General features: G+C 47.0%; 1 protein-coding gene across 1 annotated transcript in view; it reads right to left on the bottom strand.

Annotated features, from left to right (window-relative positions):
* The window catches only part of LOC144155804 (uncharacterized), a 32,171-nt gene extending 7,222 nt beyond the window's left edge, over positions 1–24,949 (bottom strand). Inside the window, exons 1-5 of the mRNA XM_077687480.1 lie at positions 24,763–24,949; positions 24,431–24,562; positions 16,035–16,361; positions 7,139–7,462; positions 350–561 (exon numbers count right to left, since the gene is read on the bottom strand). Coding sequence (XP_077543606.1) covers positions 350–561; positions 7,139–7,462; positions 16,035–16,361; positions 24,431–24,562; positions 24,763–24,814 — 1,047 coding nt within the window. The 5' untranslated portion in view covers positions 24,815–24,949. The remainder of the gene's footprint in view (positions 1–349; positions 562–7,138; positions 7,463–16,034; positions 16,362–24,430; positions 24,563–24,762) is intronic.
* Between the last annotated feature and the right edge of the window lie 985 nt (positions 24,950–25,934).

Raw genomic sequence — 25,934 nt, 5'->3', positions numbered from 1 at the left:
TCACATTCGTTTGAGCAGTGTTCATTTAATGCGTTCATTAAAAATTTTAATAATCCAACCCAACTCAATTCCACCCACCAAAGGACGCGCGTACCGCGTGCTGCGTACTGGGCGTGTTGCCAAATTGCGTTTCACGTTAAAACTGCGCGAATACTGTAAGTCGGTCCTGTCAATCAAAGGCACCAACGAGGCACTGCGGTGCATCATTTTAAAGGGGAACGTGATAAACACCAGTGAGATGTATGAATTTACTGAGGATTCCAAGTTCATTCTCGTCAATTGGCAGCAGTCATCGACTCATTGCTGCGGCGGCCCTCACAGTCGGTTGAATCCGGCATACAGTACACACCTGGTACTTCGCATGACGATACTCGAAGTGGCCGTATGACACGGAACACATGCCGCGGGAGCGGAGCACGGTGCCCGGAAGGAGGTCCCCGCTGTGCATGGCGCGCCCAACCAGGACAGCCTCGCCCTTGTCAGCACCGCCGGACACAACGTTCGGCGGGATGGCAGCCCCGTAGCAGGTTACCCACTGGCCTTTCGGCTGGTAGTGGGGCGCTGTAAGGAGGAGTGAGGGAGTTTAGCAATGCCTTCACATAACACAACCTGGTTGCGGCCGTCTTGGTGCTATAGAGCATCGAAAATGACTTCGTGCTGTATAGTTATCAAGAGAGGAATTTTGCTTAGATCCTTTAGTTGGTAAGGTACCAGACTAGTGGTCCAGTCTTGGCCCGCTCCCCACCATGCATATAAGCGAATGTTTGTGCGCACTTAACTTCTTCCTTTCAAACATAAAAAAAAAATCTACTTCTACACGAAAAGTTGAAGTGCCTTCCCTATGCCCTTCTTGGCGTTCTCAACAGCCGTCTTTATTTTCCGTGTTCATTCAACGAGCCCCTCATTCCTTATTATATACAAGCTACATGGATAACTAGGGCGTCGTTTCAGGAAATATATCAGTGCTAAGGGCATCACAAGAGGGTGCGCTGCCAGTCGGCTGCTCTTGGAAGTCTGTAGACGCTCGATCGAGCGTCACGGCCTCGGGTCAAAAAGAAGGTCCCCTTCACCCCGAGTAGTCCGAGTGACGCTGGCTACCGCCCACAAGTGCAGGAAACAAAAAATACCCTAACATAAATACCCGAGAAAGTGGTGGGGAAACAGCCCCACCGGTAGCGTAGTGGTTATCGCACCAGACCGGTATTCTGGAGGTCGTGGGTTCGGATCCCACCCGGCGGGCATTTTTTCACCACTTTCTTTCTGACTCAAAAAATTCTTCTGTTTCTATGGCCCACCACAACCTCCCCTTTGCTTTCCGAGGTTTTCTTGACTGCCAACCCTTATTTCTTGACTGCCAACCCTTATTTTCTGTCTTATTTCACCGAGCCCCTCATTTCCCATTTTCTGATTCGCTACATGCTTAGCGAGGGCCTCTGTTCTGGCAGTGTTGGTGCCAAAGGTAGCTTAAGAGGGTTCAACGCTGGTCGAGCACTCTCGACATGTCGTAGACACTCGAGTCACGGCCCGGGGGTTAAAAAGAAGGTCCCCTTCACCCCGAGTAGTCCGAGTGGCGCTGCCTGCCTACCCCCCCCCCCCCCCCCACCCAAGTGCAGGAAACAAAAAATACCTTAACATAAAGACCCAAGAAAGTGGTGGGAAAACAGCCCCGCAGGTAGCGTAGTGGTTATCGCACCAGACCGGTATTCTGGAGGTCGTGGGTTCGGATCCCACTCGGCGGGCATTTTTTCACCACTTTCTTTCTGACTCCAAAAATTCTTCATCTGTTTTTATGACCCACCACAAACTCCCCTTTGCTTTCGGAGGTTTTCTTGACTGCCAACCCTTATTTTGTGTCGATATATACATATATATATATATGTAGCGAATCAGAATAGGAAATGAGGGGCTCGTTGAAAATAACACAGAAATAAGGGTTGGCAGTCGAGAAAACCTCGGAAAGCAAAGGGGAGGATGTGGTACATCATTGAAACAGATTAAGAATTTGGAAAGAAAGAAAGAAAGTGAAGAAAAAATGCCCGCCAGGTGGGATCCGAACCCACGACCTCCAGAATACCGGTCTGGTGCGATCGGTCTGGTGCGATCTGGTGCGATCGCACCAGACCGGTATTCTGGAGGTCGTGGGTTCGGATCCCACCTGGCGGGCATTTTTTCTTCACTTTCTTTCTTTCTTTCCAAATTCTTAATCTGTTTCAATGATGTACCACATCCTCCCCTTTGCTTTCCGAGGTTTTCTCGACTGCCAACCCTTATTTCTATATATATATATATATATATATATATATATATATATATATATATATATATGTATATATATATATATATATATATATATACAGGGTGTCCCAGCTATCATGCACCAAGATTTGAAAAAAGAGAAATTGCGTAACTCGAAGAAAACCTAGTGCATAATGTTTGCAGTACTGGGAAGAAGCGGAGAGTAATATTTTCGTTAATGAGACTTAATTAATTAATTGTAATTAATTATCTAACTCGAGAAATACTGTCCTAAAACCTAAAGTGTCAATGAGGCACTTGTAGGTAACCACGAGGGGCATCTAACTGCGCTATTTTCAGTGACGAACTAATTGCGTACTCATTTATTCTGACTGATAAAGGAAACCCGCGAAATATGAAAAATACCACGTGACGACGCTTACGCGCGCATTGTAAAGCAGCGTCCCCAAACAAAGCTGATTGAAAGCAACTGCTTCGCGTGTTACCCGCCCGAAGAGACAGCGCATCACCTTGATAATAGCATGCATGGAAGGGGCACCAGCAGCAAGATTCGCGGGACGCGTGTGCAGATAAGGAACAAACTCGGTCGCGATTTCTTCTTTCTTTCTTTTGTCTATTTCATTCTGGCTAACTCAGAGGCAGCCTGTTTGAGGGCGTTGCTTTACGGTGCGCGCGGAGGCGCCGTCACGTGGTATTTTTCATATTTCGCGGGTTTCCTTTATCAGTCAGAATAAATGTGTACGCAATTAGTTCATCGCTGAAAATACCGCAGTTAGATGCCCCTCGTGGTTACCTACAAGTGCCTCATTGACACTTTAGTGATTAGGACAGTATTTCTCGAGTTAGATAATTAATTACAATTAGTTAATTAAGTCTCATTAAAGAAAAAAATACTGTGCGCTTCTTCACAGTACTGCAAACATTATGCACCTGGTTTCTTTCGAGTTACGCCTTTACTCTTTTTTTAAATCTTGGTGCATGATAGCTGGGACACCCTGTATATATAGTCTGCAAACAAAAAACTCACAACAGAGCGCGAAAAAATACGGTAAGTGGAGACAGGGACACACGAGAAAGGCATTAAAAATAAAAACAAAAGTTTACTGACGTTTCAGGAAGGGGACTTCCTTTCTTCAGAGTACAGAATAAGTTTGTTTCAGGGTGATATATATACAGAAAATGTAGCGAGGGCGAGGGCAGGGCAAGGGAAGGGAGAGTATCACCAACCATGATCCCACTGTACAAACTCTCCCTTCCCTTGCCATGCCCTCGCCCTTGCTACATTTTCTGTATATATATAACCCTGAAACCAACTTATTCTGTACTGTGAAGAAAGGAAGTCCTCTTCCTGAAGCGTCAGTAAACTTTTGTTTTTAGTTTGAATGTCTTTCTCGTGTGTCCCTGTCTCTATTACCCGTATATATATGTGTATATATGTATATATATATATATATATATATATATATATATATATATATATATACAGGGTGTCCCAGCTATCATGCACCACGATTTAAAAAAAGAGTAAAGGCGTAACTCGGAAGAAACCAGGTGCATAATGTTTGCAGTACTGTGAAGAAGCGGACAGTATTTTTTTCTTTAATGAGACTTAATTAACTAATTGTAATGAATTATCTAACTCGAGAAATACTGTCCTAATCACTAAAGTGTCAATGAGGCACTTGTAGGTAACCACGAGGGGCATCTAACTGCGATATTTTCAGCAATGAACTAATTGCGTACACATTTATTCTGACTGATAAAGGAAACCCGCGAAATATGAAAAATACCACGTGACGGCGCCTCCGCGCGCACCGTAAAGCAACGCCCTCAAACAGGCTGCCTCTGAGTTAGCCAGAATGAAATAGACAAAAGAAAGAAAGAAGAAATCGCGACCGAGTTTGTTCCTTATCTGCACACGCGTCCCGCGAATCTTGCTGCTGCTGCTCCTTCCATGCATGCTATTATCAAGGTGGTGCTCTGTCTCTTCGGGCGGGTAACCCGCGTAGTAGTTGCTTTCAATCAGCTTTGTTTGGGGACGCTGCTTTACAATGCGCGCGTAAGCGTCTTCACGTGGTATTTTTCATATTTCGCGGGTTTCCTTTATCAGTCAGAATAAATGAGTACGCAATTAGTTCGTCGCTGAAAATAGCGCAGTTAGATGCCCCTCGTGGTTACGTACAAGTGCCTCATTGACACTTTAGTGATTAGGACAGTATTTCTCGAGTTAGATAATTAATTACAATCAATTAAGTCTCATTAACGAAAAAATTACTCTCCGCTTCTTCACAGTACTGCAAACATTATGCGCTAGGTGCTCTTCGAGTTACGCAATTTCTCTTTTTTTAAATCCTGGTGCATGATAGCTGGGACACCCTGTATATATATTTAAAGTATTGATCAATAACCTCGGGACAGTGTGTAGCGGTTTGAGATAGGTGGCGAGGTAGTGGAAGTGGTAAGCGAATACATCTAGTTAGGCGAAGTTGTGGCCCCTCATCTCTGGGCATAATGGGCCTAGCTACGGGATAGCAAACTACCCCGGCTAGCTTCGTTAGAGACGTTGAGCGCCGATGTGAGCTCGATGGTCCCTTGTGGGCCTAAGTGGGGTTCAGGGGGTTCCCCCACGCCCGGAACTGACCCATCCAAAATGCCGGAGAGAGGTTCGCGGCGTCCACGAGGGAGACGCCGCGACGGGTTCGACTCACCGACACAGGCGACGACAGGCTCCAAAGGGCCAGGACGGACCAGGGGGTTTATTGGCAGAGTGTACAGCGCATATTAACGCCAAGACATTGTTAAGAACTACACTGTACCGACGTGCGCCTCAAGGCTGGGCCTCAAGCGGGCCCGACGGCTGAGGCGACACGGGGGCTGCCGGCGAGGCGGGACTAGCCTACCTCGCGCGTCCGATTGGGGTCAGGGGCCCCGCTCCGGACGGGTGGCGGCGAGGGTGCGATACGAGCCGCGATCCCTCGCGTTCCCTACACTCAATCCCTCATCTCCTTTCCGAGCCCAGAGAGCGATCCCCGAGAGCCAAAGAGAGCCAGCGAGAGAGAGACTGTGGCCTCCGCGATCGGTTACCGGCGGCGCGCCGCCGGCAGCAAATCGCGGAGGCCACGGAGAGAGAGACCCGCGAAACGTGCGCGTCCAACACCAGTTGGCGCGTCGCGGTTATAAGGCGCGGAGGAGAGGAGGCAGGTTTCCGGGCGAGGAGGAGCGACAGCGGCGGCGGGACAATCGGTGCCCGCCGGCGCGTTGGCCCGCGGGGTGACGTCACGTGCGCGGGAAAGCGCGCTCGTTCGAACATCGCGCTCGCGGGAGGAGGAAAGGGGACCAAGCGGATCCCCAAACATCCCAACCATAAGGCAGAGACAATCAGGAGGATACAAATGGGGTGGAGTGCATTCGGCAGGGTTACCATTGTCCCTGAAGAAGAAAGTGTATGATAGCTGCACCTTACCGGAACTCACCTACCTGGCAGAAACTTGGAGGTTCACCAAAAGGGTTCAGCTTAAATTGAGGACGACTAAGCGAGCTATGGAACGGAAGATGATAGGTGGACGTAACGATAGGTGGACGTAACATGAAGGGAGCGGAGTGGGGCAGGGAACAAACGCGTGTTAAGGACATATTGGTAAAAATTAAGAAGAAGAAATGGACGTGGGCAGGGCATGTACTGCGACGGGAAGATAATCGTCGGTCCTTAAGAGTAACAGAGTGTATCCCTAGAGAAGGCAAGCGTGGCAGGGGGCGGCAGGAAGTTGGATGGGCAGATGAGATCAATAAGTTTGCGGGAATAAATTGGTCGCAGTTAGCACAGGACCGGGATAATTGGAGATTAATGGGAGAGGCCTTTGCCCTGAAGAGGGCGTAGATAGGCTGGTGATGGATGGATATATATGTACACAGAAGTAAGGGTTTGCAGTCATGAATGCCAAGGAAAGCAAAGGGGAGAAGGCGGTAGGTCATTTATTATCGTTGACACAGATGGAGATTTTTTGAAAGACAGAAAGAAAGTGGAGAAAAATGCCCGCCGGGTGAGATCCGAACCCACGACCTCCAGAATACGCGTCTGGTGCGATGATTACTACACTACGGGCGGGGCTGTTCTCCCCTCCACTTTCTCTGGTATATATGTTAAGGCAATCAGGATTGAAGGCCAGCGCCACTCGGACTACTCGGCGTGAAGGGGACCATCTTTTTAACCCCTGGGCCGTGAATCGAGCGTCTAGGACATGTCGATAGTGGTGGACCAGCGTTGACCCTCTTAAGTTACATATGGCACCACGACTGCCAGAACAGAGATCCTCGCTATGCATGTAGCCAATCAGAATTTGAAATAAGGGGCTCGTTGAATTAAGGCAGAAATAAGGGTTGGCAGTCGAGAATGCCAAGGAAAGCAAAGGGGAGGATGCGGTAGGTCATTTTTTTATCGTTGAAACAGATGCAGATTTTTCGAAAGACAGAAAGAAAGGAGAAAAAATGCCCGCCGGGTGGGATCCGAATCCACGACCTCTAGACACGTATTCTCTCGACCAAATTTGATAACGCTGAATTCTATGCTGCGAAATGGGCCATAATTCCCACTTCGACTGATTCGGGCAAAAGGACGGGGTTAGAAACACACGCAAGTCTGCCACTCTCAGCGTCATTAAGGTGGGGACTAGTTGGGGATTATTCATTTCGACTGCGAGAATTGGTTACAAACGACGAAGAACAGTGCCACGCCCTCGTATTGTGAATGCCCCCTGTGTTCCTCTTCTCCGTTTGTAACCAGTCAGCGCAGTGGAAATGAATCTTACTGTCGCTGCACTTTGTAGGGAAGAGGACATGGTGCAAGCAGTAAAGTAATTAGGCCCCTGCTGCAGACGGGACTCACCCAATGGCACGCTGATTTCTACTTCCAGTTCGGGGCTCTTGAGAGTAGCGCCCGAAGTGCCCGCACCAACGGCGCTGACGTAGACGCGATAGTTCCAGCCGCCTTGCAGCGGCAGCGTGGCGTTGAGCGAGTTCTTCTCGAGGGACCAGTTCTCGTCGAGGGACACGTCGAGCTCTCCACTCGGGCCCCGGCCCTGCCCCGTCGGTTCCCAGCGCACGTGGAACCCGAGGGCGTCGCTGTTCCAGAGCGACGGACCCACGATGTTGAGCGCCACGTTGCGCTGCTGGGCGGAAAGGACGGACACCAGGCCGGGAGCTCCTGGTGCTGCACAGTTAAAGGGGCCACAAAGACAAGATACAATTTGGTGTTATTCGAAAGATTTTGTGTTTTATAGTCTCCCAGCGCTTTACCGGCAGCAAACAATGATATATTCGCTGAGGAAATAAACAATTTAGACCAACATTTAAAACCTCTTGCTAAATCGTTTTTCCTGGCGTCAGCGATGACGCTTCCAGGGCAGGCACTCAAACGGATGTTAGAATGTTGACTAAGGCCTCACCGAAAGGCGAAACGTGTTTTGTTGCCTTGTTTACCGTTTGACCTCCTAGGGGGCGCGACGATACCGCTCAAGAACCGCTGCCCGCACTCGCTTTGTTTTTGAACTGATTTACACCTGGCTTATTTTTGTTAGGGTTGATAGTAATCGTTTCATGAACCTGGGGTATGCTCGGTAAACATGGTCACGTAAGGCAATGTCGCTTATACCAGGGCCAGTGTCATGTCAAAAATACCTAACGCACCGGACGGCTGTTCAGCCATGGTCGTCATAGTGGTGCTTCTGTGTTTATGTGTTGGTTCGTAATTTCCATTGATCAGCCAGAGTGCGGGCTCCCAGTACCCACAAGCAAGAGAAAACTCAAAATGGCGTCTCGTGGGCAGGCATGGCATGGAATGGTCGTCCTGCAGCAGGCGCCGAGGAGTCACAAAAGAAACCGATCACTTGTGTTGCCCTGTCAAAACCACAAGCAAGCGACATGCAATGAAACACTGCACTGTTGACTCAGCTGGCGGAAATGCGTTCAGAGCTTCGCGCGATCAGAGACGAGAATGCATAGCTGAGATCGGAAATCGCGGAACCTAAACGAAGCAGAGAACGTACGCCAGCAAGCCAATCTAGCATCGGCTCCCAAATCAGGGCAACATGAGCGTACCCATCCGCAGCTTCCCAGAGCATCCCCATCCGCAGCTGCCTCGGCGCAGCCGCAGCATCAAGGCAGAGGAAACGGCAATGTCACAAGCTACTTCGAGTGTCATGAATGAGGTTATGCAGGCGCCCAGGACTGTCTGTGCTGGTGATGATGATGCTTAGCGGCTTCACCTTTGTAACGGAATGGCGTCGCACAATGACCTTAGTCTTAACGCCACTGTACGATCCCCTCGCCATGAAAAAGAAAGAAATATACCCTTTATGGTATTTTTGTGCTAGTTTGACTCCTTAGATCAGATGTCTTCGTAGCTTCTACTCTGCTCTTTTCCCACCAACATTCTAACCTTCTTTTGCTAACCTCTACTGCTTTCCAATTCACATTTACGCTAACCTTCAAGCCAAGGACTTCCGGAAGCTGGACGTCTTCCTCGCTGAAGACTGGACGGATACCCTTGCTGATGTTTACCAGGAAAGCCGCGCTTGACTTACAGATATCAAAAACTTTACCATTTCTCTCTAAAAAAAGTTGAGAGAAGCGGGAAAGCATTATCACTTCAAAAGTGCGTCAAATGTGCGTCAGAACCTTCCTAAGGCTTGACGTTGGGCTAGTTGGGTACACATAATTCACACTAAAAACAGCGCAGGGACGAGGACGGAAGAAGTGACAAACTAGTGCGCTGACGAACAACTGAAGTACGATTTATTACACGACATTAAATACATGGAAAACCAGTGGCTGCAAGCATGCGCCAGTTCAAGGATAAGATATCACTCCAGTGTGCCATGGAAGCTAACATCAAGGATAAAACAATCAGACTTGCTATCTAGTACAAGTGACGTTCAACTGGCTAGATATGCCACCTCTCTTTCCAAAAGGGCAATTGATGGCGTGCTCACGCATTTTTCCCCCCGAATGCCAATCAGTGAGGCCTCCAATATTTCCCGTGAGCGAGCATCTCGATAGCGTTTCAAAACACGCGTTTCATTTAACTTTGGGTGGCAAAGAAGGATGCCATCCGGTTCTGTGAGACTGACGAGTTGAACAGGCTAGCTACCACAATCAAAAAGAGCAAAGGTTCACACCTGAAGTGCTTCTTTGGCGCCAAGACTCACAAGGAGACTTGCCCGTTTAAGGTCATAGTCACTGAAAGGGGCACGTGGCAAAACGCTTTTGGGCGATTCCTGCAATCTTCTCTTTCAAGACTACCGGTAGAGGACCCTTTCTTGGTGCGCAGCCCCAGAGCCATCTCAAGCTTCCTTGAGTCGCAACCCTCTGATATTCTGAGCGGGTTATCGGTGGATCTGAAGGATATGTATTACTTCCTTCCTCATGCCTTGGTATTGGATGCTGTGAGTGAAGCCATCGATTGTTTCGGGAACACCAGGTTTCAAAGTGAATGCGGCATCAGCACAGAAGCATTTCTGGAAGGGTTGGCTTTCTACTTGCGCTCACAACGATAAGCTGTACATTCAAAAGAAGGGGGTGTGCATCGGCTCGTCTATTGCTCCAGTGCTCAGTGACCTGCTACTGGCGGGCTTCGACAGGCGCCTGCAAATCTGCCCTTCAGAATTCGGCTGTCGTAAAGGTCTTTCGGTACGTCGATGACTTCCTGGTGGTGTTCGAAGTACATGGTGACCTTTCGAAGCAAGAAGCGGAGATCTTGGAGGTGTTCTCGACGGTTCTGTGACGACGTTCCACCTGACTAGTGAGACGCCAGAAGCTGGAAAGTTGAGGTTTCTCGACCTAGAAATGACTTTCGACGTGCGTCATGTCTGCTGGGAATACGCTCCAAGATCGCAAAAAGGCCTACTGCCCTTCAACTCGGCCCACTCAAAAGTGGTAAAACGTGACATTGCTGTTGCGGCTATAACGAACGCAGTAGCAAGATCCTGTCCGCACACCATGACGAAGAGCTTAGGCACCCAAATCAAGAGACTCAGTGAGGCAGTATACCCGGTCCCTATGTTGCGCAGCTCCGCCGAGAATGTTCTGAAAAGGGTAAACTCTAACTTTGCAAAAAATCGGCCACAAGAAGAAACATCCAAGGGCCGCTTAAACGTCATACCCTACGTCCACGGGGTATCACATCTTTTGAAGAAGATCGGAGATAAGGCAGGAGTAAGGACGGTTTTTTCAGCGCCCAACAAACTGGCGTCTTTGTGCGCCAAGGTAAACTGCAACGACATGCCAAGGGCCGTATGTGAGAAGAAGCATGAAACCCAGTTTGTGAAATGTGCGGAAAAAGTGGTGTACGAAATCCCACTTTCATGCGGACGAGTTTACGAAGGCCAGACTGGTAGATGCCTAAATGATCGCCTTAGAGAGCGTGCCTATACCATGCGCACAGGAACGGGCAGCAATCTTGCAATACATTGCAAGAAATGCGAAAAAAGAGATTGCCACCCAAAGTTAAATGAAACGCGTGTTTTGAAACGCTATCGAGATGCTCGCTCACGGGAAATATTGGAGGCCTCACTGATTGGCATTCGGGGGGGAAAATGCGTGAGCACGCCATCAACTGCCCTTTTGGAAAGAGAGGTGGCATATCTAGCCAGTTGAACGTCACTTGTACTAGATAGCAAGTCTGATTGTTTTATCCTTGATGTTAGCTTCCATGGCACACTAGAGTGATATCTTATCCTTGAACTGGCGCATGCTTGCAGCCACTGGTTTTCCATGTATTTAATGTCGTGTAATAAATCGTACTTCAGTTGTTCGTCAGCGCCCTAGTTTGTCACTTCTTCCGTCCTCGTCCCTGCGCTGTTTTTAGTGTGAGTCAGAACCTTCGCTGAAAGTGTGTCCAATCTTCTCTGACATTGCGTCGAACCGATCGTCAAACCTTCAAAGACCCAAATCGCAAACGAAGAACGGACCCATGCGACGATTTTTCGTGCTCTAAGCAAACGCATCAACGAACGATCTAAAGGTATACCGATACGTGGTTTACGACACAAAGGTATGCTATTGTACTCCTTCATCATGATAGGCGCGTGTATTGTCTTATCTAGAATCGTTCCTGTTTGCAAGTTGCAGGTAACTAACTGTGCTGACACAATGGAAGCCCGGTTTTATGCACGCGCCGTGAGTCCAGGAAACTTATCACAGCTTTTCGGTCAACCAAGCGGTCTATGTGCAATTGCATTAGTTTTTTTGACAGAACGCCGTCGGACCCATTAAGGAAGCTTTCGTTTTAAAAACTTGAGTCTAGCATCGAACATCTTTCGCAGCAGGCGCCATCTATGATGGCATACATTAAAAGCTTTGCAACATCTGGACATACAAATAGTGCACAAAACGAGGACGAGAAAGCAGCCTGTACTTTTCTTCATTCCTAGCCCTAGTTTTTTGCGCTGATTGTATGTTCAAAATGTACTAACTGGCCCCACTACAGACGTGCACACCTCGCCGGATAATGAGGCAGTGATAATTCTGGTACAGGTACCCGCCGGAAAGAAACTTATTGCAGTGATGTCCCGTGCGGGGAAAGACACGTCATATCGTACGCCCCTCCAAGGTGATGTCCAATGATTATCACTTCAAAAAAAAAAAAAAAAAAATTAAGGAAGCTCACACTTATAGCAACATTGATAGAGTAACGGTCGTTGCGGCAGCGAAGTAGCAAATCGGCGGCAACCGTTGACCTAAACCGTCATAATGGGCGCGGGAAGGTTACGTACAGCTTCGCTGCCGTTAGTGTGAGCTTCCTTACGCTTTAGTGGGAGCTTCCGTTGTTTTTTTACTTTTTCATTATTTAAACAAGTGCTTCATTTTTAAACAAGTGTCCTATTTTTAACAAGTGGATGACACGGGGTCATTTACGGCAGTCGACCCACCAAAAAAAACTTTTTTGTTTTATTACCTGGCTTTCTGATTTTGCTAGAAGCAACGTTGCACCCGCAAAGGCGTGCTTTTTGGCGCCTCTTCGCCACAGGCGTAGCTGCGCTAGCGCTTATTCAGTGAAATATCTAAATTTGAATTATTAGAAAGGTGGATTACTCTTTAGAATGATTTCAAAGGTTAAAAGCACCGTTGTGTCCGGTGAATGCGAACAGACACTTTTTTATGAAAGCGCGAAGCCAGAAAAGCACGGGCAGTAGCGGAGCACACGGCACGGAGACGGGCCTAGAACGAGTGATTTCAGCCGCTGATAATTTCGGTACAAAAAAAATGATGTAACTTGTTTTTCAGCAGTATTGTTGACCCTTTGAGGGGTCTCTTTTCCCCAACTTTGAAGAAAATCGAGACGGTTCTTTTTATTTTTATTTTCAATGTTACGTATTTGTAGAACAAGCAGAGCAGTCAATCTTTTTTTGTGTGCATTTATATCTTGTCTAGACAATTTATATTTCACAGATATGTTTGGAGAGATCTGGTCGAAATTGCCTATCACTTAAAAGTTGGTCACAATTACAAATACGGAATACGGAGATATGAGCGTCAAAGTGAGCGACAATCTAGCGTCTGACGCGATTTCAGAAGTTTTTTTTTATTTTTTTTCTTCGCGGAGAACGCAAAATCTCCTTTGATCAGTTTGTCATTTTGGTATAGTTTTTGTTTTCCAACAAAGTTTAATCAGAACGATCCGTGCGCGAAGCCCGAAAATTGTACAAAACTACAGTGGTCGGAAATCGCGTGTCCCCCGAACCACCTCTGCAAATTTTTTTCTCGCGAAGTACGCACGCTAGAGGAAAACGGATTGCAATTTCAAGCTTTTCTCTGGGACGCGCATAACTCGCAAAAATATGGTAAAAGAGAAAAATGTGCGTGTCCACGATTGTTCATTCTCTCGCGGAATCACGCACTCTTGTCTCACCCTGTGCGCGTCCCTCTTTGCAAGAAGCCCGTGTTTTCAGCCGAGATGAAACAACTCCCAAACAACTAGTTCTAAAACATTTTGGGGTGTGACACGCCGGGGCTATGAGGCGTGCGGTAGTGGAGGACTCGGGATTAATTTTTACCACCTAGGGATCTTTAACGTGCGCCGAAATCTCGAGCACCCGGGCGTTTTCGCTTTTCGCCTCCATGGGCCCTATTCTCGACTGCACAAATTGCCGGCATTTCGCCCATGTTTTTTTGCGTAAGCACGACGTAAGCAATCAGTGACGTACTGCACCTATAGCTATGACGACATGCAGTGTAATTTGACGAGTCACTCATAAAGATCGCTACCAAGGTATCAAATATTGTGCAAGAAAGATATAAAAACACTTAGCATGTACTATAAAAATTAAGACGGTAGCTGAGGCTGAGAAGAAAAACACATTTCTGGAGGTCAAATTTGGCGCCAACACCACAAGGCGATCGAGTAACGTTGATCCAAAAGCGAGCGAAAGGCGGATGTCGAGCTAAAGAACATCACACAATTTTTTTACCGTATATATTTATTTCTTTCAATCGCTTTTATTAACATAGCTGGGCTCTCTGCTTCAATGCAAGCTTTGTTGCGTTTTCACCTTCCCTGCCACCACCGCCGCCACGCCATCGTCTGCTGCTATGTTACAAGTTTATGGCGTGATCACAGAAAAAGACGGCCGCGACCATCGCTTCTATGACACATAAGAGCAGCGAAGCGCTACGCCTGATAACCGCGGAGCGCACCGATGTCGCCAATTCATTCATTCGTCAAGCTCGACTGCAGCCAGCGCTGTAATGAACTAAATAGTCACTTTTCATTGTTATTTTCTCTTCAGTTCGATCATGTGAGCCAACAGCTTACTAGGACAAGTATGGACAAATGCCATGCATTGGGTTCTCTTTGCCATGGAGAGACTTGTACTGCCCTCTTATGTTGCGGTTACGCCGAACAAATATATTTTATTTCATTGCCAAACATAAAAGCAAAATACTGCATGTTATTTGTATGTTCCATGATCGCTGACTTGGAAGCAGTTGAAACTATAATTTGTTTCGGTATGAAACATGCTTTAAACAGCGCGCGTGCGAAACTGCGCCTGCTGCAAATTGCCGCACCTTTTGCGGCGCCGTAAGCGTGGGCAATATTTTGCCCTATTTTGCTTGTATTTTGCGACAAAAACAGCTGCCATTTTCAAGCTGTTACGTAGCATTACGTCACTTTTACGCAGGCTGAAGTTGCCAATGCATGACGTAATCGTTCCCGCCAACTGTTTAAATTACGTCACGCCTTCTCAGCCAATCACAGAGGGGGTGTGTATTACAAGCAGTATTGTTGTTGAATAGCAAAGACAGGCTTACGTTGTCATGTCCGCTGCATTTAGTCTGGTTTTTCATTGCCGGCCAAGAATTATACGCTTTTAGTAACGAGAAATAAGGCAAACTTTAGAACTGGTGTCCGTAAACGACATGAAACGTCAAAATGACGACAGCACACACAACTGCTTTGTGAACCGGAAGCACGTGACCAAAATTGAAAGCCAATCAGAAAAGACTTCCGGAAAATTGCCTGAATTGCCGGCAATTTGTGCAGTCGAGAATAGGGCCCCATCAGAAAAGCTGCCGCCGAGACGGGCAGGGTTGCCAGGTCTTCAGAAGGAAAAGTCGCCGGGAAATTGACGAAGTCGCCACCTTAAAGTGAATGCTTGAAAAAGTGCCAGAAAAGACGCCATTTTCAGCTAAGGGATGCTAGTAAGTACTTTTTGGTTACATTTGCGGGAAAAATACAGAAATTCGGAGAGGTAGAAAACCGTATTACAAATTTTATTCGTCTGGTCTGGTGCGGGAAAGTGACAACGGTTGACTGCTGCCTACCAAAAAGTTAAAATGTGCAGGTTTAGGTGAAGCATTCAAAGAACAAGAATGACTTGAAATGCGCGTTTGCTGCACAGCATGTTTTACCACTTTCGCAGCGTCTTTACATTCGAGCGCCTATTACACAACGTCATACGCACTTCCCACCACCCTTCATGACATCTCAAGCACCCGTAAACTACTGAAGCATTACACTTTAAACCGATGTCGTTGCTTGAAGGCTTCGACGCTATTCATACGACATCAGGTGCAGGATATAAAAAGCTCAAGGCAAATTTAAATTTCTTCCGTTAAGTAGCGCCGTATGGTGGTGTGTTTAAACTGATTGTTGAGACCTGTTCAAGAATTTGCCAGATAACATTCATCTGCCTGAAAGTTTGTTCTGTTTGTTCACTTTGTCTCACTGGCTGAAATGCAATAAATATGGTATAAGGCCCCCATTGTGGAAAGTGGGGCATCGGAAGAGCCAGGAAATACATAAAATGACCAATGCTCAAAGGAGACGGAAAGTATCAAAGTCGCCACACTGGAGTTTTCATCGCCATCTTTCCCGAAAAGTCGACGGTTTGGCGACAAATCGCTAGACCTGTCAACCCTGGTGGCCGGGAATAGAACCAGCGTCCTTGGGCTCAGCCATACAGTTTCTTAGCAACTATGGGCTCAGCAGCACAACTAGCACAACTCCCCAGCCTCTGAGCCACCGCGGCGGGTGCGTTGTCACTTCTCGCCTACATCAGAAAAGCAGCCACCGTGGCCTGGATTGCTTAGACTCAGCGGCACAACGCATTATCCACTGAGCCACCGTGGAGGCGGGTCCAACATCAGGTTCTACTTATTTCTATATGCGGTGATAAAAACACCGGGGAAACTGTAAAGTTTTTATTGAGAAAAACTTGTGACCGGTGCACCTCCAACCCCTCGAAGAATGTATAGCTCTAGCGTCAAGATTCGTATGCACTCACCCGAGGGAAGCGTCGTGACGAACACGGAAGCTGCTCGCCCAACCTTGTACGAGCTTTCCGGTTTGCCGGATCCGGTGTAGAACGGCCGCGTAATGAGTGTGTACTGCGACCACGGCTTGAGCCCCTGCACTTGGTGCGTGCGCAGGCCTTGCGACACCGTGTTCTGGAACAAGTGGGCCTCGGACCTCGCTGTCACGAAATATCCGGCTAGCTCCAGCGAATGACTGGAAACCTTCGTTGTAGCCTTCGACCACGAGAGCACGAGAGACGTGTTCGTCACTTCACTGACCACAAGTGAAACGTCTTTTTTCAAATACGGTGCAGGCGCTGAAAGGGAGAGACACTACTGTGAGTTTGTTAGCAGTGGGCCGAGAACAAAAATATACGACCACCGCATTCTCGACAATGTTGAACAGTGGTTGTACCTTTCACATACCTAGGGAAACCATTTCTTAAACATGAGATTTTGTGTGCAGCAAGCTTTTAGTTTTACCTCTAATCAGTGCCAGATGGTTTCTGCGGAATAATAAGCAACGTTCCTGGATCAGTCAAGGGTGATGATGCTGACTCATACAACAGACACATTGAAGTCACCTTAGCTAGGTTACGGATAGGCCACACACACGTAACACCCGCACCTGCTCATGGATCTCCAAGACCTCTGTGTAGCAGGTGTGGGGAGGGCCTATCCGCGATACACATCCTCACTCAATGCAAGACACCCGACATTACACGACGCAAACACTTAAGAGAACTTTACAGACAACCTATGCCATTACATCAGTCATACTTTTTAGGAGACAATGCCATATTTCCTGTTAGGCGTATATCTTTAAGTTTCTGTCAGAGGTTCACTTCTTACAGCTCATCTCATACCACCCATAGTTTTACACGTGGTCCTATACACCAGTCACCTTATTTATCTTTTAATCACTCTTGCTCTTCATCCTGGCCATGTACACCAGCCATTCTCATTGTTTTTAACTGATTTTACTTCTGTTCTCTCTAACCAATTTTAGTGCACCTATTCATCTCAGTTATTGAACCCCTTTCTTGGCGCTCTTTGGCCTAGATGGCCTTGCGCCCTTAACACCCAAACATCATCATCATCAAGGGTGATGATGCTCAGACGTTTCCATCTAACTAAAAATGAGTATAACAGGGGCGCTATTCCAGAAGGCCCGAGTGTCGCCTACTCCCGAGTTTCCAGCTGCTTGGGTTATGAAAGTAGAGATAGTGGAGCATTCGATACACCTCCAGCGAAACCGCCGGGATCGTGCGCAGCACGCCTGGCATACTCAGCGCGCTGCGTTGGGGCCGCTTACGTTGATAAATCTCGAATTAGGCTAGATTTGAGGCGGGACCGCAACAAGCTAGTACGTAAGAAGCCGATAAATGAGCTAACAGTAAGACGCAAAGTAGAAGAATTCAGGATCGCGCTGCAGAACCGATATTCCGCACTTAACGAGGAAGCCGAGCTTACGACGCAGGAAGCCAGCGACAACCTTACACGCATCCTCAAGGAGTGTGCAGTAGAAGTCGGGGGCACTATGGCTAGACAGGATACTGGTAAACTTTCTCAGGAGACGAAAGATCTAATCAGAAAACGGAAAACCATGAGAATCTCTACTGCAGCTGACAGAATAGAACTAGCCGAGCTCTCGAAGTTAATCAATAGGCGTAAGACAGCTGACATACGGAAGTATAACATGGAGAGGATCGAATACGCTGTAAAGAACGGAGGTAGCCTGAAAGCAGTGAAGAGACGTCTTGGCGTGGGGAAAAATCAGATGTATGCACTTAAGGATAAGCAAGGCAACGTCATCACAAATAGGGATAAAATAGTCACAGTGGCCGACGAGTTCTATAGGGATCTGTACAGTAGCCGGGACATACAGGATAATGCCGAACGAGACAGTAGTTCAGAGGAGATAGACATCCCACCATTAACAACCGAAGAAGTAAGGAAGGCTTTGAAAGAAATGAAAGGGGGCAAAGCACCTGGTGAGGATCAGATAACAGCAGACCTCTTGAAGGATGGCGGAGAAATTGTACTTGAAAAACTGGCAAACCTGTATACGCAATGCCTAATGACCGCAACGGTACCGGAATCTTGGAAGAACGCTAACATCATCCTAATCCATAAGAAAGGCGACATGAAGGACTTGAAAAATTACAGGCCGATCAGCTTACTGTCAGTCGTCTACAAGGTATTTACCAAGGTAATCGCTAACCGAATCTCTGCAACCTTAGATTTCAGTCAACCTAAAGAACAAGCAGGGTTCCGTAAAGGTTATTCAACAATGGACCATATTCACACGATCAATCAGGTAATAGAGAAGTGCGCTGAGTATACTGAACCCCTATATATAGCCTTCATAGATTATGAGAAAGCATTTGACTCGGTCGAAACCCTAGCCGTCATTCAGGCATTACGGAACCAGGGGGTAGATGAGCATTATGTAAGAATACTAGAGGATATCTATAATGGGTCTACAGCTACCATCATCCTCCATAGGGAGAGCAGTAAAATACCTATAAGGAAGGGTGTCAGACAAGGAGACACAATCTCTCCAATGTTATTCACAGCATGCTTACAAGAAGTATTCAGAACGTTGGATTGGGAACAGGTGGGAGTAAGGGTTAATGGAGAATACCTCAGTAACCTCAGATTTGCTGATGACGTTGCCTTGCTAAGTAACTCGGGGGACGAATTGCAAAGCATGCTTTCCGCACTGGGCGAACAGAGTAGAACCGTGGGCCTGAAAATTAATATGCAGAAAACTAAAGTAATAATCAATAACCTCGGGACAGCACAGCAGTTTGAGATAGGTGGCGAGGCAGTGGAAGTGGTAAGCGAATATATCTACTTAGGCCAAGTTGTGACCCCAGATCCCAACCATGAGGCAGAGATAATTAGAAGGATCAGAATGGGGTGGGGTGCATATGGCAGACATTCTCAGATAATGAATAGCAGCCTACCATTGTCGCTGAAGAAGAAAGTGTATGACAGCTGCATCTTACCGGTACTCACCTACGGGGCAGAAACTTGGAGGCTCACTAAGAGGGTTCAACTTAAATTGAGAACGACTCAGCGGGCAATGGAGCGGAAAATGATAGGTGTAACATTAAGGGACAAGAAGAGAGCGCAGTGGGTCAGGGAGCAAACTGGTGTTAAAGACATATTAGTAGAAATTAAGAAGAAGAAATGGACGTGGGCAGGGCATGTAATGCGAAGGCAAGATAACCGCTGGTCATTAAGGGTAACAGAGTGGATCCCTAGAGAAGGCAAGCGTTACAGGGGGCGGCAGAAAGTTAGATGGGCAGATGAGATCAAGAAGTTTGCGGGGATAAATTGTTCACAGTTGGCACAGGACCGAGGTAATTGGAGAATAATGGGAGAGGCCTTTGCCCTGCAGTGGGCGTAGATAGGCTGGTGGTGATGATGATGATGATGACGTTGATAAAGTACGGCGCCTGCTATCTTCCGCATGCAGCACCCTCTGAAATCGCTCTGCAATGCTCATTCCCGAGCATAAACTAGATAACCCCACTGCTACTTTGAAATCCCCAGCGTGGCTGTTGGCCACGCCCGGTAAGGGGTGGTCCGTTTTAGATGCAAGGCATCTCTTACACTCGGCCTGTCCCGCGTTCACCGGCGTAGTCCGCACTCCTCATTACGCATGTGCAAACTCTCCTCCGTTCTTCTGTCCGACAGCTGTGCGTTATGCGCTCTCTCCGGCTCATTATTATAACAGCTAGCGCGTTTCGCCTACGTTCGCATGTGCTCCGGCGCGCTTGTGCGCGCATGTGTGCGCATGCGCAACTTTCCTCCACTGTCTCCTCTCCTTCAAGCGCGCATATAAAGCGGTGAGCGCTCGGCGCCCGTTCAGTTAAGCGCACGCTTTCGCTTGACACAGTTGCTCGACTCCGCTGACTTTGCTCGTGCTTCGCTTGACGACGACGACTCCGTTGAATCTTGCGATGAAGACGGTCTTTACGTACTTGGAACTTTACGTGTGATTGAGCATCATTTAAGGTTCACTACACTTCAACCACATTTGGGTAACCAACATAACGGAAACGCGAATTGAACCCCATGAGATGCCTTGCATCACCCCAGGGTTCCCCTCGTGGGAAGGTGGCGGAATTTTTTTTCTCGGTGTTCTGTTCTTCCACTGAATTATGTTTGCAACGCGGCGTGAGGGCAGTCCCAGTACAGCTCTGCGCAAGCGCAAACCAAGTAATCAAGCGGGTCCACTGTAGCGAATGGAACGCGCCCTGCTCCCGACCATCAAATATGTCTTTTGTTTACGGCTTGCTTGAATGTGCACGGTGGGCGCTTATCAGAAATCGTCCCGGTCAATTGAAGAGCGTGTTTGAGAATTGGCGAGTGCGTTTTAGGCGTTGAAGTTGTGTCATTAGTCATCGACTATGTTTTCACGGTGTATGAAGAAGGCTCCCATGGGAAAATCGTGTCGTTTTTGCCCCTCCTGTCGGCTTGTACTCCAGTTCGGACCGAACACCCTCGCGACTGTGACAACGTTAGCTGACGGTGGCCTGGGGACTTCATTTTTGTTTTGTGCTAAGTTCTTGTCGCTGCTATAGGTGGCATCAAGTGACGACTTAGTGGCTACAACGCTACGTCCCCACAAAGCGGACGCCATGGGTGGGTGTGGCTTGGATTGTTACGCTGCGCCACCGAAGGGGCTGGATGTGTTTGACTGACATTAGAACTCGGAGGAAACTCGGGTGTGGTTTTGCACGGCTGAGTTGAACTCGGGACTCCCGTGGTGGCCGCTGCTGCGGCGTGGTTTATATTTATGGTCTCCGTAGCACGCATATTTCTGCCCCGACAGGTCTTTTAAACGAAATAGGAATTTCGAGCCCGTTTCTTTCTCTCGAAAAGTTTTCTGCATTGGTTGTGCAGTCGTTTGGCGACAGACCCCCGTTGGCGATGACTTAGAGGCGGCTTTAGCTCCATGACCGTCAAGGAGCAAATGTAGTGTGCGCTGCGGTTTTGCGCGGCGGGCAGCTTTTACAGAAGCCTTGGTGGTGACCGCACCATCGACCGTCACCAGTCGACTGTCAGCGGGTGTGTGCGCAATATAAACAGTGGAGACGTGTTTTGCAGACCTCGCCTTTCTTTTATGAGGTTTGGCGGACATGGCTTCCGCAGGTTTCTACCGCACGTCTATCCGTGTGCAGCCGGAGCGTGCGCTTCAGTTATCGTCTGCTCGCAAAGCAGTTTCGAGCGAAGCGTTGCATGACCGTGTGTTTTGTTTATCATCAGCGCGGCGGACAGTCTACCTCGCGGGGTTGCGTAGCGCGCATTTCTTGTGAAAACGTTACTGACAGGATAGCTTATAGGTATGAGATATGCTGTCAAGGAGACAGTCGACGCACCGATAGTCGGTTGACGTGGTGTACTCGCCGATAGGAACGCATGTCCTAGCGTTGAGATAACCCAGCTCGTTTCTCGCGCATGCACCTTATGGGGTTCATCTTCTTCCCCTGGCACGTCTTTGGCGCATATCCCCGAGTCTGGATTGTCGAGGTCGAGGTCGAGGCTGTGGCGGCGAATACCCCGATAGCTTTTCATTATCCTCTCCATAATACAATGAACGGCGCGTGCCTATTGTAAGAGGCGATCTTAACACCTTTCAACGGGTTTTGTTCGGCGTCACCGTCGTGTGGTAGGAAGCAGAACATGGAAAGCGAGTAAAAGGGAGAGCTAAGAATTAAAGCAACCGCGTGACGCCAGAGGGAGGGTAAGCGGGAGTGGGAAGGGCGCGAAGGAAGAGAGGGTTGCGAGGGATTGAACTCTACAAAAAAAAAAAAAAAAAACGACTGTGGAGAGCTTCTTCGAACAAGAGCGGTGAACTGCAAAATGAAATAAAACAAACAACCCTGAAATTTTTTTTTCCTTGTTGCTATTCCTTCCTTCGTAACACATGGCCACTTGGGGGATGGGCCCGGAATTTGGACCTTTGAGAAACTAACGTGCCCGGTTCGCAAAATTAGTAACACTGTGGATTCGAACAGTAACACTTGTAGGATAGCGCGTGCAGCGTGCACCTGAACGTGATGTCACGGGAGTAGGACAGGCGAACACCACCCTCGCAGAACCCCTATTCTAGGGAGGCTGTTGCATGTTCCAGTCTGCTTGCGCAGTAAGACGAACAAATTAAAGACAAGAAACTGAAGCAAACACGCAACAGCAGAAAAAAGAAAGCCGTTTAAACTAATCCGTGGCAATAAAAAGAAACGAAAGCGAGGAAAAAGGCGCAAGTACAAAAAATTAAAAAATAATTTGCTAATACATCGCACCAGGGTTTCGCCTTAAAAGCACGTAAGCAGGCTGGACCGCGCTGAGGAAATTTTGGGTCGAAAATCGGAGGGTTTCGATAACTTATTTTGAGTAGCAACTGTTTTGAATGTGGCGCGGTTTCATCATTCGCTTTTTTTTTTTTTGCCAGTCGGCCATAGTTACGTGATTGCACTGTGTGCCACCAACGGCAGAAACTACTTCTTAGGACGAAAAAATTCCAATCAAAAAGCTCATATGAACGCATGAAATAAAAAATAAAGTGGACTTTGCAGTGAAATACAGATTAATAAAGTAAAAGTACAATAAAATGAAGTAATTGGATTTGCGTGCCCCCAGTAGCCAATAGTGCAGCAGGGGAGCGAGAGAAGCACTGAAAGATGCGCGACGCCCTAGTCGCGCATACTTGGTGCGCGCTGCCCTGGACCGATTACGCCACCTCAATAATCAGCAAATAGCATGAATCGCATTTTTAATACATTTTAACCCTGCTCCGAAATACTATCATGAGCTTATTATTATCACCACAGCTCCGCCTTGCCCGAGTTTCACTCAAACTCGGGCCTTCTGGAATAGCACCGCAGTTTTAAAAAAGGGTAGTTGAGATCTACAGTTCTCACGCTATTCATGTGTTACGTATCGATGCAGCGACACTCCGTTTCCATGTAGGTACAAACCCGGCCCTTCCGATGCAATGCAGAATGACAATTAAGCTTCGTCATAGGCTACGCCCCGCACCTGAACCACCTAGAATATAATAAATCACCCCTTATAACAAAAACAACACGTAGAATTAATTTTGGAAAACGTTTCTAGATGTTTCGATTGAGATTTCCCGGAATGATGAGCGCACATTTGATTGATTGATTGATTGATTGATTGATTGATTGATTGATTGATTGATTGATTGATTGATTGATTGATTGATTGATTGATTGATTGATTGATTGATTGATTGATTGATTGATTGATTGATTGATTGATTGATTGATTGATTGATTGATTGATTGATTGATTGATTGATTGATTGATTGATTGATTGATTGATTGATTGATTGATTGATTGATTGATTGATTGATTGATTGATTGATTGATTGATTGATTGATTGATTGATTGATTGATTGATTGATTGATTGATTGATTGATTGATTGATTGATTGATTGATTGATTGATTGATTGATTGATTGATTGATTGATTGATTGATTGATTGATTGATTGATTGATTGATTGATTGATTGATTGATTGATTGATTGATTGATTGATTGATTGATTGATTGATTGATTGATTGATTGATTGATTGATTGATTGATTGATTGATTGATTGATTGATTGATTGATTGATTGATTGATTGATTGATTGATTGATTGATTGATTGATTGATTGATTGATTGATTGATTGATTGATTGATTGATTGATTGATTGATTGATTGATTGATTGATTGATTGATTGATTGATTGATTGATTGATTGATTGATTGATTGATTGATTGATTGATTGATTGATTGATTGATTGATTGATTGATTGATTGATTGATTGATTGATTGATTGATTGATTGATTGATTGATTGATTGATTGATTGATTGATTGATTGATTGATTGATTGATTGATTGATTGATTGATTGATTGATTGATTGATTGATTGATTGATTGATTGATTGATTGATTGATTGATTGATTGATTGATTGATTGATTGATTGATTGATTGATTGATTGATTGATTGATTGATTGATTGATTGATTGATTGATTGATTGATTGATTGATTGATTGATTGTAGGGTTTAACGCGCCCGCGCAACGCAGGCGATGACGCGTGGCGTAGTGGAGGGCTCCGGATTAATTTTGACCACCTGGGGATCTTTAACGCTCGCCGAAATCTCGTACAGACGGGCGTTTTTGCTTTTAGCCTCCATCACTTGCAAAAGCGGCCGCCGCGGGCGGAAATAGAACCCGCAACCTCACAGCCCACATTTGCTAAACCATTTCGTAAAATGCAGAGTCTGTAAATGTCATCCACTCGTGGTGTGTACTACTGACAACATTGTGCAAATCCTCACCGCAAATCGTCTCGTTCTCATCAGAAAAGTCGCCGTCCCTCTTGCAATCAAGCACTCCGTCACAGACCGATGTTGTTGGAATCCGTGCGCCTTTAGGTCTGCAGTCAAAGTCCCTCTCGTTGTAGCTTGCTCCTGAAAGATACCAAGTAAGCCATTCGAGAGAAAATGTTTCTCCGTATTTGTACGGAATTGTCTCGCGAAAGTTCCCTCGCCTGGAATGGCTTTCTTCGATTAGAGCGGGCTATATGCATTCACCGCCACAATATCCGCCAGTGGGCGCAATACTATTCACGATATACAGTGATGCATTTCATGCTCATACGCATACTCACCAGTTTCAGCCAAGGAAAGCACGAACAAGGCGAGCCATACGGGCAGGAGCATCGTGTTCCCGGACAGTGAATCTTCCCGCCACTTTCGCCTGTGAGTGACTGGGAGACGGCCTTGCCCGCCAGTATTTAACACCAAGATAACGCTCAAGTGGAACCAGCAAGCAGCGAGGGTTTCTGGAAATTACAGAAACCGTTGCCCTGACCTTGGGGTACCATTTATTGCAAAGCAGTATACCCCCTCGCCCCCCCCCCCCCCTTAGTTTTCAATCCTATCAAGCCGCTTTACTCAGCGCCGCTGCGGCATTCCTCCTCGCCACCATTGACCCCTCTTTCCCACTGTAATTTCCCTCGCCACCAGCGATTGTTCTTTCACAACTTGCGCAATCGGCTGGATACGGCGGTGGCGCCATTATCAGATGATTGCGGAGAATCAACAGAAGCCCGAATGGGCGTGAAAATCACGCACCCCTCCCTCTAACGACGACGATGGGGGAACGCGAAGCTTTCTCGTGACGGATTATTTGGTTGTCGTCTGGGTTAGGACAGAGTTTCGACCATGTCCAAATGGAGCAGGCGGATAGACTCCGGCTTCATAACGCGATAACCCAGGGGCCCTATTCTCGACTGCATAAATTCACAGAGAATTCGCCGTCTTTTTCAGTAAGCAATAGCAATCAGTAACATGATGCCCCTATATAAAGTTATGACGACATGCAGTGTAATTTGACGCTTAGCTTATTAAGATCACAACCATGCTATCAAATATTGCACATAAAAGATATAAAACACTTGGCATGTACTATAAAAATTAAGACGGTAGCTGAGGCTGGCAAGAGAAACACATTTCTACAGGTCAAAATTTGCGTCAGCACCACAAGGCGATCGAGTAACGTTGATACAAAAGCGAGCGAAAGGCGGATGTTGAGCTGAAGAACATCACCCAATTTTTTTTTACCGTGGGCCCTATTCTCGACTGCACAAATTCCCTGGGAACTGTGAATTTGCCTGAAGTCTTTTCTGATTAGCTTTCAATTTTGGTCACGTGCTTCCGGTTGACCGAGCGGTTGTGTGTGCTTTCGTCATTTTGACGTTTCATGACGTTTACTGTCAACAGTTCTAAAATCTGCCTTATTTCTCCCTACGTGAAGTGAACAATTCTTGGCCGGCAAGGA

The sequence above is a fragment of the Haemaphysalis longicornis genome, unplaced genomic scaffold (assembly GCF_048455015.1).
Source record: "Haemaphysalis longicornis isolate Haplotype H1 unplaced genomic scaffold, Haemaphysalis longicornis Haplotype H1 scaffold_1, whole genome shotgun sequence".
NCBI lineage: Eukaryota > Metazoa > Arthropoda > Arachnida > Ixodida > Ixodidae > Haemaphysalis > Haemaphysalis longicornis.
The sequence above is the reverse complement of the archived record's forward strand: the minus strand, read 5'-3'. Positions and strand labels throughout refer to the sequence as shown.